Below are 15,815 nucleotides of genomic sequence, written 5' to 3' on the forward strand. Positions count from 1 at the left end.
GTATTAGGTCGGTCAGGACTAGAAATACAGATTTGAGAGTCTTCACCTTCAAGGTAAATTAAATCTATGAGACCACATCAGTTTGCTGTAAAAAACAGTATAGAGGAAGAGAATAAAAAGCCAAGGATGTACCCATGGAAAACTTTAAATGTGCAGGAACAGTGGAAAATGAGAAATACAAGAAAACTACGGATGTGCAGTGTTGCTGAACTTGTCAAGAAGTGCCTCTGTGACTTTCAAATACGAACTTTGAGCAGCAAATTGGTAAGTAGGGAGAGTCCTGAAAGGATGCCAGCATGTATGCGTTTATTTTCGAGTCCAGAAAGACAGAAGTGTTAAGACAGAAGACTAAAGAATTATGTACTGTCGGAGGAAAACTGTGCTTGTTCTTGTTGTCGTTAGTATCTCTTCATCCTCTCCTCACAACAATTTGCAGGAAGACTTGTATGTTTGATGGCAGAGGGAAAGATGCCAAGAAGGGCAAAGGTCAAAGGTCTCAGAGTAGGGCAGAATAATGAGGGAAATAAGATCTTTCAGGAGATAGGAAAGAAAAGTGATAGTACAGGAGAAACCAGTCTTAAAGGGTGGGTTCCCACCTCATTGAAATGGTTCACACCAAGAAGAGAAAAAAAAAAAAAAATTCTTCTTTTCCCTGGGGATGTAATAGGGAAGGTCATCTGCCAAGAAAGAGTAGAGAGGGCAGCTGGAATCTTATTGTGGTGGCAGGGGTAGCAGGCTGGTTGAGGGCTTATGGAAAATGGAAAAAGACAGGAATAATCATTGTGAGTAATGCGGCAGACAAAAATTTTAAAATTCTACAAAGCGGTAAGAAAGGCTCTGTAGAAGATAATTCAATCTACTCAACAGATTTAACACAAAACAAGTTGCCAAATACAGTTGTGTAGGTTGTATATCTGCATGGGGTACAACAGCTATGAGGGTGCATTGACACTCAAACATTTTAGAGTTGAACATGCATTTTGACAGCCGAAAGCAGTAAAATATCTTAGGGGAAGCGTGCTTGCTTCTAATGTTCACAGACACAGTATGGGTTTACGACAGTGCTGACAGGTGGGCAATTTAAAAATCTTAGCCAGAGTTTGAATATAGGTCTACATAACAGACAGCCAGGGCAAAACTTACCCTCCTGAGATGCACTCTTTAATTTTCTCTGCCACTTCATGTTCATTTGGTGCACTTACCATTTATTGGAGTTACTATATGTCAGAGGCTCCAGACTACCAAGATGAGCAAGGTAGAGCGGCTACCCTCAACAAACTTACTTATAGGCCAGCAAAGTAGATAGACAGGGTCACTAGCAATTGCAGTTCAACATGGCAAGTGCTGTCGTACAGCAATGCACACAATACTGAAAGAGTGCATAAGAGGAATGCCACTCGACTTAGCAAGCAGGGGCATCAGTTGAAGGTTTTTAAGAAAAGTTGGGGCTTCAGTTGAATCTTGAAGGCCAAACAGGAGTTAGCCAAGCAAAGTACAGAGAAAGGCATCCCAGGCGGAGCGAACAGCATGGGAACTTTGAGTATAAGTCATCTCTGCAAACTAATTTTGGTCGATTTATGTGGATGGTGAAGAGGATGAGTATAGGAATGGGACAAAACTTGAGGCGAGATGTGGTTAGGGGCTAGAAAACTAGTGGATGTAAGTATCACATCTAGAATGATGAATTTTATCCTGAAGGCAATGGGGAACTACTGAAGATTTCAAATAGGTCAGTGATATAATCAGATCTGCATTATAGCAAAATCAAACCAAAAAGAGATGAACTGGAAGAGAAGAGTTTCGAGATGGAGATTTCAACAACAGGTTTCTCTAACAGTCCAAATGAAGGCTTGACTGAGCTTTGGCGCTGCAGATGAAGAGAAGACTGGGGAGAAGCCTTAAGAGGTAGAACCGAAAGGACCTGATGATTGACTGGGTGTGAGTGTGACTTAGAGGCATCTAAGATGACTCCCAAGTAGGACCCGCTACATAATTTGTGGGGTCCAGAGCAAAAAGAAAATGTGAGGCCCTTTGTTCAAATATCAAGCTTGGGACAGCAGAGCATTAAACCAAATGTGGGTCCCTTCTGAGTTCCCTTGAGCCCGCCCTGCTCCCAAATTTGTGGCGAGGTGAGCCAAGTTGAATGGATGGCTGTAACCCTTTTAATAGTGCATATGATCCAATCCAACATTTTTGAGTTTGGGGTGCCTGTGGAAAATTCAGTTAAGTTCAGGCTGGAGACATAAACGCCTAACTCTGAAGTAGAGATTGAGGAACGGATCAGATTGCCCAGTGCAGGTGTAAAGCAAGAAAAGAAGTTCAGTGTAACTTCGAGAGCATTAACAGGTGATGCAGATGAAAAAAGAACCATCTAAAATGGGCACTGATAAATCAGGAGGAAAGCCAAGGGACAATTTTAATCTCAACAAATTCAAGAAGCTTTGTCTCCTTTCAATTTCACTCATTCCTTTAGATTTTATTTTATTGTTAGGACCTGTAGCTTGCCTACCATATTTAGCTGATTTTTCTGCATTTATCTGTCAGTTTGACTTTAAGCTTTGAAGGCAGATGTCATGTCTTTTATTTTTTATGTCCCTCAGAATGACTGTTCCAGTGATATCTACTATGTCTCTAAAAGCTGTTAATTGCCTAAGAAAATCTTTCCAGTTCTGGAAACAGAATGTTGGCTACTTGACTTGTGTATTTTTTCAGCAGTATTGAAGAATGAGACTTTCCCAAAGAAACTATCATACCACAGTTTCTTTTTAAAAGGAAATAACAGTTAAGGGGAAAAAGTGGCTATCAAAATTATATTTATTATAACAAATCACCCTAGTAACTACAGGTATGTATATATGTGTGTGTGCATGTGTGCCTATGCATAGCTTGCTTTTTGTAAGAAAATAGCCTTTTAAACTATTATTCTAAGTTACCCGTTTACAATGCAGATCAGGAAATACTTGATAAAGCATTTTAAAAAATGATTTTAAACCAACTGGATAGGAGACAGTTTTATATTGGTGACTGTCTCCAAAAACCAAAGCGGGAGGAGAAACGTGGATGTCAGCATATGGGGATGGCACACACGAAGGGGCTGCAAGCTGACACGCAGGCAACAGCTGAGTGTTTCTTGGCTGGTGTCAGGGGAGGCTCTTGGATCGCTGGCTGGGGTTATTTTTGCCTGCATCTTCGCTGGCCACCGAGCAGGGCATGTCCCCGGCACGACCTGGCCCAGGCTCCCGGCTGCCACGGCCGCCTCCCGGGCCCTCAGGACAGCGACCCCTCCTCACCTCGCCGACGGACAGCCAGGCCAGGCCGAGGGCCAGGGCCGGCTCCCCCTTCTCCGCCCCGGGGCCCCTGCCTGGGGTCCCGCCCGGCCTTTGCCAGCATCTCGGACTGCGGACAGCTCCTCCCGCCCCGCCCCACCCCGCGGAGTCATCCCCGCCGGCCCTAGGCGGGCCCCGCCGGCAGCACCCCGGCCTCCGCTGGCCCTCCAGCGCCCGGCCGCGGCGGGGCTCACAGACCTGCTCGGCTGCCGCCACCGCCGCAGCAGCTGCAGCCGCTGCCGCCGCCGCCGCCGATGCCGCCATCTTCCAGCGCTGGCCACCGCCGCCGCCGCAGCTGCCACCGCCCCCCCCGCCGCCGCCACACCCCGCGCGCCTGCGCCTGCGCCCAGGAGGGGCGGGAGGGGCGGGAGGGGCGCCCAGCCCCTCACCGCCCCTCCCCACCTCCGACCTCGCCCCGCCCCGGCAGGGAGGTTCAGAGCCCGCGGCGGCCGCGGGGGCCCGGCGCCCAGGCGGTGGCCTTCGGGCGCGTTTTCCCACGCGCCGGGATTGCTCGCGACCTCGGGCTGCCTCTGGATTCCTCCGAAAGGGCGCCGTCAAAATACGGAAGACGCCTCTCCCTTTGCCCTCCTTTCCCCATCACGAGGGGCTGGTGCCATCCCGAGTCCTCCTTGCTGCACGGGCCGGATCTCCCTGGAGAGAGGAGAGTACGCGTGGACGAGGTGGTGATAATGTGGCAAAAGTTAACAAGTTGCCGATTAGGTAGCGAAAATCTTGAAAACCGAGACCCCTTAAGAGGACATACAATCACTTCAGGGATGCTTCTTAGCTCTGGAGGGCCTGTGAAGTCTGATGCTTTTCTCTGTAGTATTGGAGGTGGGTTGGAGATAGTGTCGATGTATCTCCTGGGGAACCCGATTTAACAGATATTTACTGCACACCAGGAAGCCACTCGACACACAAGTAACTCGAGTACACATTCCTTGTTCCCAGTCGAGTCAATATAATCCAATAATCCTCGTATTTAAAAAAAAAAAAAAAAGAAGACAGTGGCATTCAAGGTGCAAGAACCGTTCCAAGAACTGTTCCTCAGGTAGCCGAAACCAGTTCTCCTAAGCACCTTTGGGCCCTAGGCCTGCCTAACTCAGCAGGAAGCACCAAAGAGACCTACCTACTGGCCAAGTTTTCCTTTCTCTGGGAACTAGGTCAGTTTTGCTTTTCGATGACTGGAGCCGTTGTTTCGCTCTCTGCCTACTTCGGAGGATTGCCGTGAAGTTTAAGTTAGACACTCTCTCAAGTGGTAAGTCCCTCATAATCTTTTCCCTTCTCTCCTCTGGTTTTGGCTAATGTCAGTACCTACCTGGTCATCAGTCTCTGCCTATCCTTTCCCAAATGCTGGAACCAATTGATTTGCATCTCTAGGCTCACTCCTGCCTGGATCTCTAGGACAAACCTCATCTTAGGCACGAAGACTATAAGTTATAGCCCAATGCTTTGGGAGTCAGCAGTAAGTCTCTTTGAATAGCCTTGACTGTGGTCCCAATTATCCATTCAGATAACAGGGCTTTTGACTGATCCTTATTTCTTTTCTCCAATTCTGGTCCTGTAGTCCTTACTTCCTATGCTTTGCCCTTTTTCCCTCTGCTTGGAAAATCCTTCTCTTTTTTCCTGGCAAGCACACTCTTATACGTCCTCCAAAAATCCATTCAAATGTCGCATTCTCTTTAAAGCCTTCCCAGGCATATGTGCAGTTTTAGCTGGTCCGTCCCTTAACTCTGCTCCTGGTCTTCTACACGCACTTTAGATTGCATTGTATTCTATTTTGTTAACCTGTCTAATTTCATCTAAAAAACGGGGAGCTCTATCTGGAACGCCCGTATCTCACTCACTCTTTTATCTCCAATGCCTAACACAGTAAGGAAACTTAATAAATGTCTTAGAAATATGCCTGATACCCCAGTTTCTAAGACCAGCAGCCCTGCCTTGATTTTGCCAACCTCTCTCGCACTTAGGTGGTGAGATACCTGATTTTCCTAATGCCAAATTCCCCTTAGGCTATCTGAAAAAAAAATTACCTTCTCTTGGATTCCTCCTTGCTGATCTCCAGCTCTGTGAAAGGACACCTCACTACTCTCCTTGATGCCAATTCCTGTATAGTCTTTAAATTCACTCATAAGACCACAACTTTGATGTAGGTCAGTCCCAAATGCATTATCTTCAAGCTTTTTTTTTCCTGAAATAATACTTTAAGTCCAATTCTCCCAGCACTCTTACGAGATAGGTCATGTTATCCCCATTTTACAAATGAAGAAATCAAGGCTCGTAGAGGTTAAACACAGCTTTCAACTACTAAAGAGCCAGGATTGAACCTAAGTCCACTTGACTAAAGTGTTTGCTTTTTCTACCATATCACATAACCTTTAATTCTGCACTTCCTTTTGCCTGTTACATATTATTAGCATTTAGAAGTGCAAAGCAGAGCTCCGCAAGGCTAGAGTACTAGTCAGAACATAGAGACCATTATCCATTCATTCACATTACAGCGGGTTAAATAGTGTTCCCCCCGCAAAAGATATATCCAAGTGCTAATTTCCAGTACCTGCGAATGTGACATTTTTTGGGAATAGGGTCTTTGCAGATGTAATAAAGTTAAGGATCTCACGATGCGATCACTCTGGATTTAGAGTAGGCTGTAAATGTAATGACTGATGTCCTTATAAGAAGAGGTGAGGACAGAGACACACACATGGGAGAAGATGATGTGAAGACAGAGGCAGAGATTGGAGCCATGTGTCTACAAGGCAAGGGATGCCAAGACTTGTCACCAAAAACTAGGAGAGCAGCCTGAGACAGATTCTCCCTTAGAGGCTCCAGAAGGAACCAACCCTGCTAACTTCTAACTTTCAGAACTGTGAGAGAATCAGTTTCTGTTGTTTGAAGCCACCAAGTTTGTGATCATTTGTTATGGCAGCCCTTAGGAAACCATCCAAAAATTAAACTCAAAAACTTCCCCCCAATCTACTTTTCCTGTGTTCTCTCAGTGAATGACACGACCATCCTGTCAGAAACCTCAAAAGTCATTCTATACTATTTCTAGTGTGATCCTTCTACAGTACAAACCTGATCATGTCTCTCCTCACTGTGGTGCTTAAAACCCTACAATACCTTCCATGATAAAAGTCAAACTCTTTATGGTTATATATATATATATATATATATATATGTGTGTGTGTATATATATATATAGTCCTTTACTTTTTGGTTCCTGTCTACCTCTTTTTAGCCTCCTTTCCTGCCCCTTCCACAAACTCATCCTTCGCTCCTGCCATGTGCAGTATCTGCAGTTCCCAAGTATTTGTCTGAACATACCAAGTTCTTCATGTCTCTGTGCCTTTGCATATGTGCATATTTCTCTTTTTTATCTAGATATTCTTCAGCTTGTCCACTAAAACTCAGCTCAAGGGATGTTTCTTGCCCTAGTATGATAACTTTAACAGTATCAACATGTCTAAAGTTAGAGAGAGAAAGTATAAAGAAGAGAGTAATGAGCTTTGTGGGGTTGGAGGAGTTAGGAAGATTTTGTCAGTTTGAGCTGGATTTAAATTAATTAAAAGTGCAACTAGGGCTTCCCTGGTGGTGCAGTGGTTGAGAGTCCGCCTGCCGATGCAGGGGACACGGGTTCGTGCTTCGGTCCGGGAAGATCCCACATGCCGCGGAGCGGCTGGGCCCGTGAGCCGTGGCCGCTGAGCCTGCGCGTCCGGAGCCTGTGCTCCACAACGGGAGAGGCCACAACAGTGAGAGGCCTGCATACCGCAAAAAAAAAAAAATTAAAAAAGAAATAAATAAAAGTCTATTTTATGTGTATATATGAAAGAAAATATCAGTTAAGTAAGGGTACTATTCGGAGAATCTTTTGATGCTCTAAATTTTGTTCCAATTCGATTATTTTAGGATATTATCAAGTAGGCAATTATTTGGGAAGAAAAGATGAAAATCAAATCTTTCTTTTTGGTACACTATCAGGTAACATGGAGAAGTTGAAAGAACAATGAACTTGGAACATGGATACTCTTGCTTTATCTCACACTCTGCCAGTTAGTGGCTTCTCACGACTTTACATAAGTCTTTAATCATTCTGAACCTCATGTTTTTTCCATTCTATATAATGAAAAACATGGACTAGATGAGCTCTAAGACCTCTTACAGTTCTCACATTCTTTAATGCTATTTTTCCTTTTTTTTTTCTTTTAACATATTGGTTATGGTTCGGATTGAGCAAATCTTGCCCTTTGTTTCAGTTTTTGGTTCACAGTTCAGTTGAGGTCAAGCCTTGATTCTGAGAGCATTAGCCAATCAGCAAAAGTTGAGCCTCTTTCTTGCATACAACTTAATCTGCAGACTTTCTGGAATAACTAATATACCTAACCTCCAGGAAATAAACAAGGGGGTTCACTAGAGTTGCACTTTTTTTTTTTTTTTTTTTGCGGCACGCGGGCCTCTCACTGTTGTGGCCTCTCCTGATGCGGAGCACAGGCTAAAATAGGCTTTTAAAGCAGAATCTCAAACTTGTTGAGTGCATACTTGTAGTTTGAAGCATATGGATTCTTCTTTAATCAGCAACATCGACTGTTTGCATTCCAGATTCTAGCTCTCTCTTAAACTGATTACCATCCTACACCCATAAAAAGCTCTGAGGAGGGGATCATCATTAAGGGCACTTATGAGGATATCCACTTATTCCTACACGTATGGAAATTCTAAGCTTGTATCAAGTAACATCACCAGAGAGCTAAGAAATGGGGTGTCAATTGCTTGGCCCTCTCTTTGATGGCATGTGTTCTAGTGTTACCCCCTTAGCATTGATCAAAGGTGACTGCAAGAAACAATCAAATTAGGATTGTTTCTATATTTTCTAAAAAAAGGGGGGAGCGGTTATTAAGGACATCTTAATTCATCTATGTTGTTCTATACTCTTTGGAAAAGAATAAACATATTTTAGAACTGGTACCAGAAAAAATGTGTTTTCATTCAAAAAATTAGTATGTATACTTTTTGTTTTGTTTTTTTTGTTGTTGTTGTTTTGTTTTTGCGGTATGCGGGCCTCTCACTGTTGCGGCCTCTTCCCGTTGCGGAGCACAGGCTCCGGACGCGCAAGCTCAGCGGCCATGGCCCACAGGCCCAGCCGCTCCGCGGCATGCGGGATCCTCCCAGACCGGGAAACGAACCCGTGTCCACTGTATCGGCAGGCGGACTCTCAACCACTGCGCCGCCAGGGAAGCCCAGTATGTATACTTTTAAAATCAAATAGTACTAATCATACCACCCATTTTCCTTTTTCCTTGACTGCTACAAAGCCCAGAAATAAATGTAAAATAAGGCTCAATCTTAGTACATAAGCTTAAATTGGGGGCATATTTTTTCCATTAAAAAAATTTCTAGGGGGCTTCCCTGGTGGCGCAGTGGTTGAGAGTCCACCTGCCTATGCAGGGGACACGGGTTCGTGCCCCGGTCCAGGAAGATCCCACATGCCGCGGAGCAGCTGGGCCCATGAGCCGTGGCCACTGAGCCTGCACGTCCGGAGCCTGTGCTCTGCAACGGGAGAGGCAACAACAGTGAGAGGCCCGCGTACCACAAAAAAAAAAAAAAAAATTTCTAAATCTAACAATGATATTTTCCACAAGCCTTTTACTGTAAGCCATCTCAGATCCTCTTTTGGAAGTTTTGGGGGAATAAATAATGAATAAGTATGCATTTCCTTTGTTTTGAGTCCTTAAGAACTATGCTTGTTGTTAGTAAGCATCAAGTTCCTGCTATGGGCAACCATACTCCAGAATTCTACAGAAACCAAGAAGTGTATGAAATGACTGGAGGCCTGAAGGGTCTTGAATCTAGCTGTGGGGCTCCAGTATTGTAGAGATAAATAACATCAGGTAGCATATTGTAAAGTGATTTCAAAGACCCATTTTAGCCTAAGACTCTATAAGTCTATTAAATTAGTAATATGAACATTTGGTCAAAGCATATTCTGTTTTGAGTTGGCTTAAATATTGATATTTTGACTAACGTTTTTCTGAAGGTGGTAAAGTTTTTGGGTAACTTTGTTTCTGAGTAAGTTTTCGTAAAAGCTGTTTTTGTTCATGGTAGAAATTTGGAAAATCAGAAAACTATAAAGGAACAAATTAAAATCATCCATAGTCATGCTTGGTTTCATGTTGTATAATGTAACACAATATATATAATTTAGTGTCTGGCTTTTTTCACTTAACATTATATAGTAAGAATTCCTAGATACTAGATATTCTTCAATAACAAGATTTCTAGTGTGAAAATTTCATTGAATGATTTGCTCAGTCATTACCCTATCATTGATTTACATTGTTTCCAACCTAGTTTTCTCTGTTTAATATAATACTGTGATCTACATTCGTCGTAATAGTGATCATAGCATTTAGGAAGCACTTGCTATAATATATGCCAAGCACTGTGCTAAGTATACTTCACATGAATGATCTTATTTAGTCTGTAATATTCCTGTGAAGTAAGAACTATTGTAAGATGATATAAACAAGGATGAGCAGTTAATTAAAGTGTCCATAGCAAGGAAGGGGATTTAACACAATCTGATATAAGCAAATATTCCAACTTGGTTTTTATTAATAAGTAAATCCGACTGTTCAAAGATTCCAATTGCCTATTAAAATGTGCAGTTACTGGCCCTAAATTAAGAAATCTATGAGATTCTTCTCCATTCCCTTCCTCCTTCTTTATAATTTTTTAAAGGAAGAAAGTCTCTAATGAATAGTGTTTTTTTTAGTTTAGTAATTGTTATTGCACCATGATAAAATAATGTGTGTTCTTTTTATATTCCTTAGTTTTTCTCTTTTTGTAGAGATATAATCAAAATAATACATTATGTACGATTCAATATTTGTATATTCTGTGAAATGATCACCACAATAAATCTAATTAACATCCATCACCACACATAGTTACAAGTTTTGGTTTTTTTTTTTCTTGTGATGAGAACTTTTATAGTTCTTATTTTGTGGTCTATAGAAGATAGTAAGAACATAGGCTCCAGAAATGAGCCTTTCATTTTTATTAGAGGACATTAAAACCATTGTAATTAAGAGGAAAAAAGGAGGGGGCAAAAATTCTGAATTTTACGGTAGGTGGACATGTGCAATGTTCATATATTCTCATATACCTGAAGAAAAGGAACTGAATTAAACTAGCTAGCTGAGGCCCTGCTCCACCCACAGTGTTTTAATGAATAGATAAGGATGATTTGCAATCTGCACATCATTTGATGGCATAGAAAGTAAGGGTTCTAAAGTGCTTAATGATGGTTGAAATGGTTTCATTTCTTAAGTAGTTCAAACTATCACTGTGGCGTAATACACCCTTTTGAAATAGCGCCAGACCGGCCCTGAACTTGAACAAAGTCTCAATTAGAGAATTCATAATTAAATGAAGCTTTAGAGTGTTAGTGATTCTAAAAATAGACCAAATCTTGTTTAAACCTGATTAATTTGTGAACATCCTGGAGCTAACATCTATTTACGTGGGCACCCACAAAACCCTAGGTGTTAACAAATGAAGAATTAAAGCCTTGAGAAATGAAAGAATAAAGGAAGGACCCAAACAGGTACTTTCTTCAGAGCCTAACCAAAGACGTCTAGGGAGAAACGACCTTTGCTTTTCTAGACAAGAGGCCTCCAGCTGCCTCCCATACTACACTGCGGGCGCGTCTCAGCCCATCAGGAGGTAGGGCAGTCGCCGTCCGTAGTCTTAGCATCTTCCAGCCCCCGGCCCAATCCGGAGTCTCACTGGCTTTGGGCACCCTCGCTTTCGACCACCAGCAGCACCACCAGCAGCGGGAGGAACGGGGGCATCGCGCGGGGTGCCCGGGACCCCCGGGGTCGGAGGGAGGGCGCCGGGGCTGCAGGCGGGCGAAGGGCGCGGCTGGGGCTGGGCGGCGCGCGTACCTAACAGCCGCGCGCTCACGTCAAGGTTTGTTTCACAATCACCCGGGTGTTCTGGCCGGGGCTCCGGGCAGCCGCAGGCGAGCCTGGAGACCGCGCGGGGCGGCGGATGAGGTGCGGCGGCTGTGGCCCAGGGCACCTCCCCCCGGCTTCCCGAACCCTGCCCAGTCCGACCGGAGAGGGAGGATGGAAACACCAGCCGCGCTCTGAGCCCCTCCAGAAGATAACACTTTTCCCGCCACATCGCCCCGCGGTCCACGAGTCCATCTCCCAGAGCGGGGCCGAGCGGAAAAGCGAGCAATGGCAGATAACCTGAGGAAACTGGTCTCCAACGAATCTTTAAGATCGATGCAGGACCAGCTAGAGTCCTGGCTGAGGCAGTACAACGTGAGTCAGGGTGGGAGACCCCCGGGGCTCGCCCCTCCCTCTAGTTCCTCGCACGACCCTCGGCGGGGGCTTCTTAGGACTGGTCTCCGGTGGCCGCTTTGCCAAGTCCCGCGGTTGTGATGCCTAACTGGGGCCCAGGATCGGACCCGCATCGCCGGGAAGGAAGGAAAGTGCAGGTTCCCCTTTCTCCGTGCGGAGCGCGGGACTCGGAGTCTGGGAAGAGAGCACGCATTTTACCCAGCGGTAGCCGAGGACGCTGGCGGCCCTAGCAACGCGAAAGCCCTGCGAGCCGCCGGGGTCTGGTCAAGCCTGCCAGTCTCCCACCTATCCCCTCCGCCAGCAGTCTACCCTCATACCCCCGACTCGAATTATTATTATTATTTTTTACTACATCCCTCCTCTTGCCTTTCCTCAAGTCTCCCACCCTGGGGATAACTTGTGGTTGTATCAGAATGGATTTTTATAAAAATACACCCAGGAGTTAGTACCCAGAAATCAGTGAAACGGGCAGTTGTTAATGTTGCGGGTTTCACTTGTGTTCTGGTCAGCATGGCAAGTAAGGCACAGTTTCAACACCAGGGCAGATTTCAGAAGGCCTGTTGCCAAGGCATGTGTAAGCCCATATTCTCTCATCAAACCCAGAAGGGTTCTTCAAATCTCCTCAGTCCCCACCCCCACTCCAGCTCCAGTTAATCTCCACCACCCAGAGAGTAGAACTCCAGTGCTGAATTTTGCTTCGGTTGGTCTGTCTTAAAAAGGGGAGTCCTATTTTCACACAGCAAGTAGAACAGGGAGGCAGAGAGAGCTGGGGACACGGAATCAGTCCCCCTAGCTTCTAGGTCTGGCTCTGCATAGAACTAGCTGAACCATTTGGGACAACTTATTTAACCTCTGGGTCTCAGTACCTCCCCTGCTAAATGGGAGACTGGAATTAGATGATAGGTAAAGTTGCTTTCTAGATCTTAAAGTTTTGAGTCTAGATCAGCTTGTTTCTGAAATTCTACCAGGAAAAATGCAACTGGTTGCTATCATGAGTCCCTGGGCTTTCCTATCCACCCTCTAACCAGGGCTCCTGGGAGGAGGGGAGTTCAAAGCATAGCTACAGCTTTCTCCTTAGCCTTCCTTCCTAGGGTTTACCCCCTTCGCGCACATTTAAAGAACCAGCACTGATTATTCCTTCTCCACCGAGATTGCAGGAAAACTAAAATTCACCTCTAGCACAAAGCCTTGGATTCCCCTTAGCAGCTACCTTTAAAAGTGGCTACTTGTTACCTAGTCTCAGAAGGTTGAGAATAACAAGTCCTATACATGTATTCACCCTTCTTAAAACTCCCTCTTACAAGAAAAAATGTTTTTCTTGCTTGTGGTCTAAATTAACTCGGAATACTAAAAAGTGTATTCAGTTTGTCACTAGACAATATTTAACACAAATGATACTAGTAGTGGCTGGACCAAATTAAATGATTGCTTTGAAAATACCTGTAAGTACTGAGAAATGCCAAAGTTTATTGCACTTTTCCTTCTCACTGACACTGGTGAATCCCATTCCTCTGTTCTCACTGAAACCATTTTAATCTAGATTCTTCACCTGTCCCACCCCCCCCTAAAACACACACACACACACACACACACACACACACACACACATGAATAGTAGAGACTGCACTCTAAGAGATCAATGGCTTTCCAAATTTTGTGGCCATTCCCTGGGCAACATCATTTCTCCTCAACTCTTTGGCGTCTCTGTCACATTTGACTCTCGACACCCCTATTCTTCTAAGGCTCTAATAATTTGCCTCCTTGCCTCACCCACTCCCCTCTTGTAACTGTTCTTCAAGGGCCAGACTTTAGAAATCTTCTCTTCTACCTCCATTCCTGCTTCATCTCTTACTCCTATGCTGATCATCTCATATCTATATTCAGGTCCTATTCTCATCTGAGCTCTCTCTTCTCCAACTGTACATTGGACATATTCAGTTGTGCTATTGTCATCTCAAAGTCAAATCAGCCTAAGACTGACCCTAGCCTCTCCCATGCCCCAAACACCAACTTCTTTCCTAACTTAATAGTCTTTATCATGACATACTCCACTTTCTTCTCACCAGCAGAATCTGTGGGTACCAGTTGTAAATTCGTGCAGAACCTGATCACTTTCCACCACCCCTGCTGCTGCCACCCTTGTCCACCTTTGGTCATCTTTTATTTGGATCATTAAAAAAATAACCCAAAGTGATTCTTCTAAATGTCAAGTCAGATCAGGTTACTCCTCTGGCAAAACTCTCCAAAGTTCCTGTCTCAGAAAAAGAGTTCCTACAATGGCCATCAAGCTCCTATACAACTGTGGTCCTTTAAATTCTGTGATGTCATCTCTTACCCTCTCCCTTGCTCAACCACTCCAGCAATACTGGCAGTCTTAGAGCAAAGCTGTCCAACAGAACTTTCTATGATGACAGACGTATTCTGTATCTATATCTATATCTATATCTATACCTATACCTGCACTGTCCAATATGGTGGCCATTGGGCACTTGAACTCTGGCAAGTGCAAACTGAGGAACTGAATTTTTTTTTTTTTTTGCGGTACGCGGGCCTCTCACTGTTGTGGCCTCTCCCATTGCGGAGCACAGGCTCTGGACGCGCAGGCTCAGCGGCCATAGCTCACGGGCACAGCCACTCTGCGGCATGTGGGATCTTCCCAGACCGGGGCACGAACCCATGTCCCCTGCATCGGCAGGCGGACTCTCAACCACTGCGCCACCAGGGAAGCCCTCCAATCCAATTTTTATACAGCTGTACAGGGGATCGTTTTGCAGGGGCTCCTCATTCCCCATACCAGTGATTCTCAACGCAGGTAAAGCCCTATGCCCTGGGACAGCGTTTTTAAAACTTACCCATAGAAATGAATGCATTTTACATCACGACATAGCACACATACACCCTTATATAACTGAAGTAAAGGTTCATAAATAATTCTTCTCTTTAGTAATTGTGATATACTCTGTTTTCTTTTTCATTAATTTTTTTAGGGGGAGCTGGATGAGACTCACTAAATCAATATCATTTCCCATTAACGTTGTGGTCTTGGTTACACCTACAAATCATCTAGAAAGCTTTTTAAGCTTTCTAATGCCCAGATCCCACACTAGAGCAATTAGAATTTTTAAGAGTGGGAGCCCACAAGGCTCCTCGGGTGAAGGCTTTCCTGAATCTTCCTGGCTTCTTACCACTTCCTCCTTTGAGCCTCACCTCTGAATTCTGGACCTACCTTTATTATAGCAGGCAGTACTCGATTTTGCATTCATTTACATGTTTATCTGAGACTATAAATTCCTTGGGGGCACGAGACTATCTTGGGTCCCTAGCACCCAGCATACCGTAGCCTCCTCCATAAAGATTTGTTGAGAACGTAAATGCATGAGTGAAGCAGAGAATAAACCATCTTCTTTGGCTTCCTCGTTCTTCATCCTTCTTTCTGGCTGTCCTCTTATTTCTTACTGCTCTTGCTTTGTTTTTCATTCACTGGTCCCTCTTCCTCAGCCCACTTCTGAAACAGTCAAATTGCCCTCTGTCCCGCCCTCAGTCCCCTCCCCACTCTCCCCTCTCGATGGGCCCTCCTCTGTGCACGTGGCTTCCATTCTTCCTCTGCTGGAGGCTTCCAAAGCTGCACCTCTAACCCTCACCTCTTTTCTGAGATCCAGATGACTTTCCAACGGCTTTTGGTAAAGCTTCGTGTTAGAGAGCTCGGCTCCAGTTCCAGAAGCTGCAAGGATGGGTTTAGGTTCCAGCTGAACCACCATGTCTTCCAAATTACTTAAGAGCTTTGTCTTCCTCATTAGTGAATTCGAGATGATGGATGGTGTCCAATTTGTAGGGTTGTTTTGAGGATTAAATGAAACGTTTAAACATGTATTTAAAGCTCTTAGCACAGTGCCTGGCTGGCAAAGTGTAGGTGCTCAGTAATGGTTACATACTCTCACTGGACTTGTCTATCTGAAGCTCCTTCAAACCCTTTAAACTCTCTGAAAACAGTATCTTCCCTCTCATACCTCTTACCTGTTTCCAAACATCCTGACTTCCTCCTCAGGTAATGCTAGAATCAGTGGGACCTTGCCTGATACAGATGTAATTTGGGGGCTGGGAAGGACTCTTAGGGGACCCT

General features: G+C 44.7%; 2 protein-coding genes across 2 annotated transcripts in view; both read left to right on the forward strand.

Annotated features, from left to right (window-relative positions):
• The first annotated feature begins 1,221 nt into the window (after positions 1-1,221).
• On the forward strand, positions 1,222-4,050 carry LOC149749148 (uncharacterized). Its single transcript, XM_089911255.1, is given in 3 exon segments — positions 1,222-1,255; positions 3,004-3,352; positions 3,354-4,050. Coding segments are annotated over 3 exon segments (1,080 nt in total).
• Positions 4,051-8,886: 4,836 nt separating this feature from the next.
• Positions 8,887-15,815, forward strand: part of SPATA18 (spermatogenesis associated 18) — a 28,597-nt gene continuing 21,668 nt past the window's right edge. Inside the window, exon 1 of the mRNA XM_022567136.3 lies at positions 8,887-11,656. Within this exon, the coding sequence (XP_022422844.3) occupies positions 11,570-11,656 (87 nt within the window). The 5' untranslated portion in view covers positions 8,887-11,569. The remainder of the gene's footprint in view (positions 11,657-15,815) is intronic.

The sequence above is a fragment of the Delphinapterus leucas genome, chromosome 5 (assembly GCF_059928025.1).
Source record: "Delphinapterus leucas isolate spDelLeu-1000000601 "Yukka" chromosome 5, BTC_Dleu_Yukka2, whole genome shotgun sequence".
Lineage (NCBI taxonomy): Eukaryota > Metazoa > Chordata > Mammalia > Artiodactyla > Monodontidae > Delphinapterus > Delphinapterus leucas.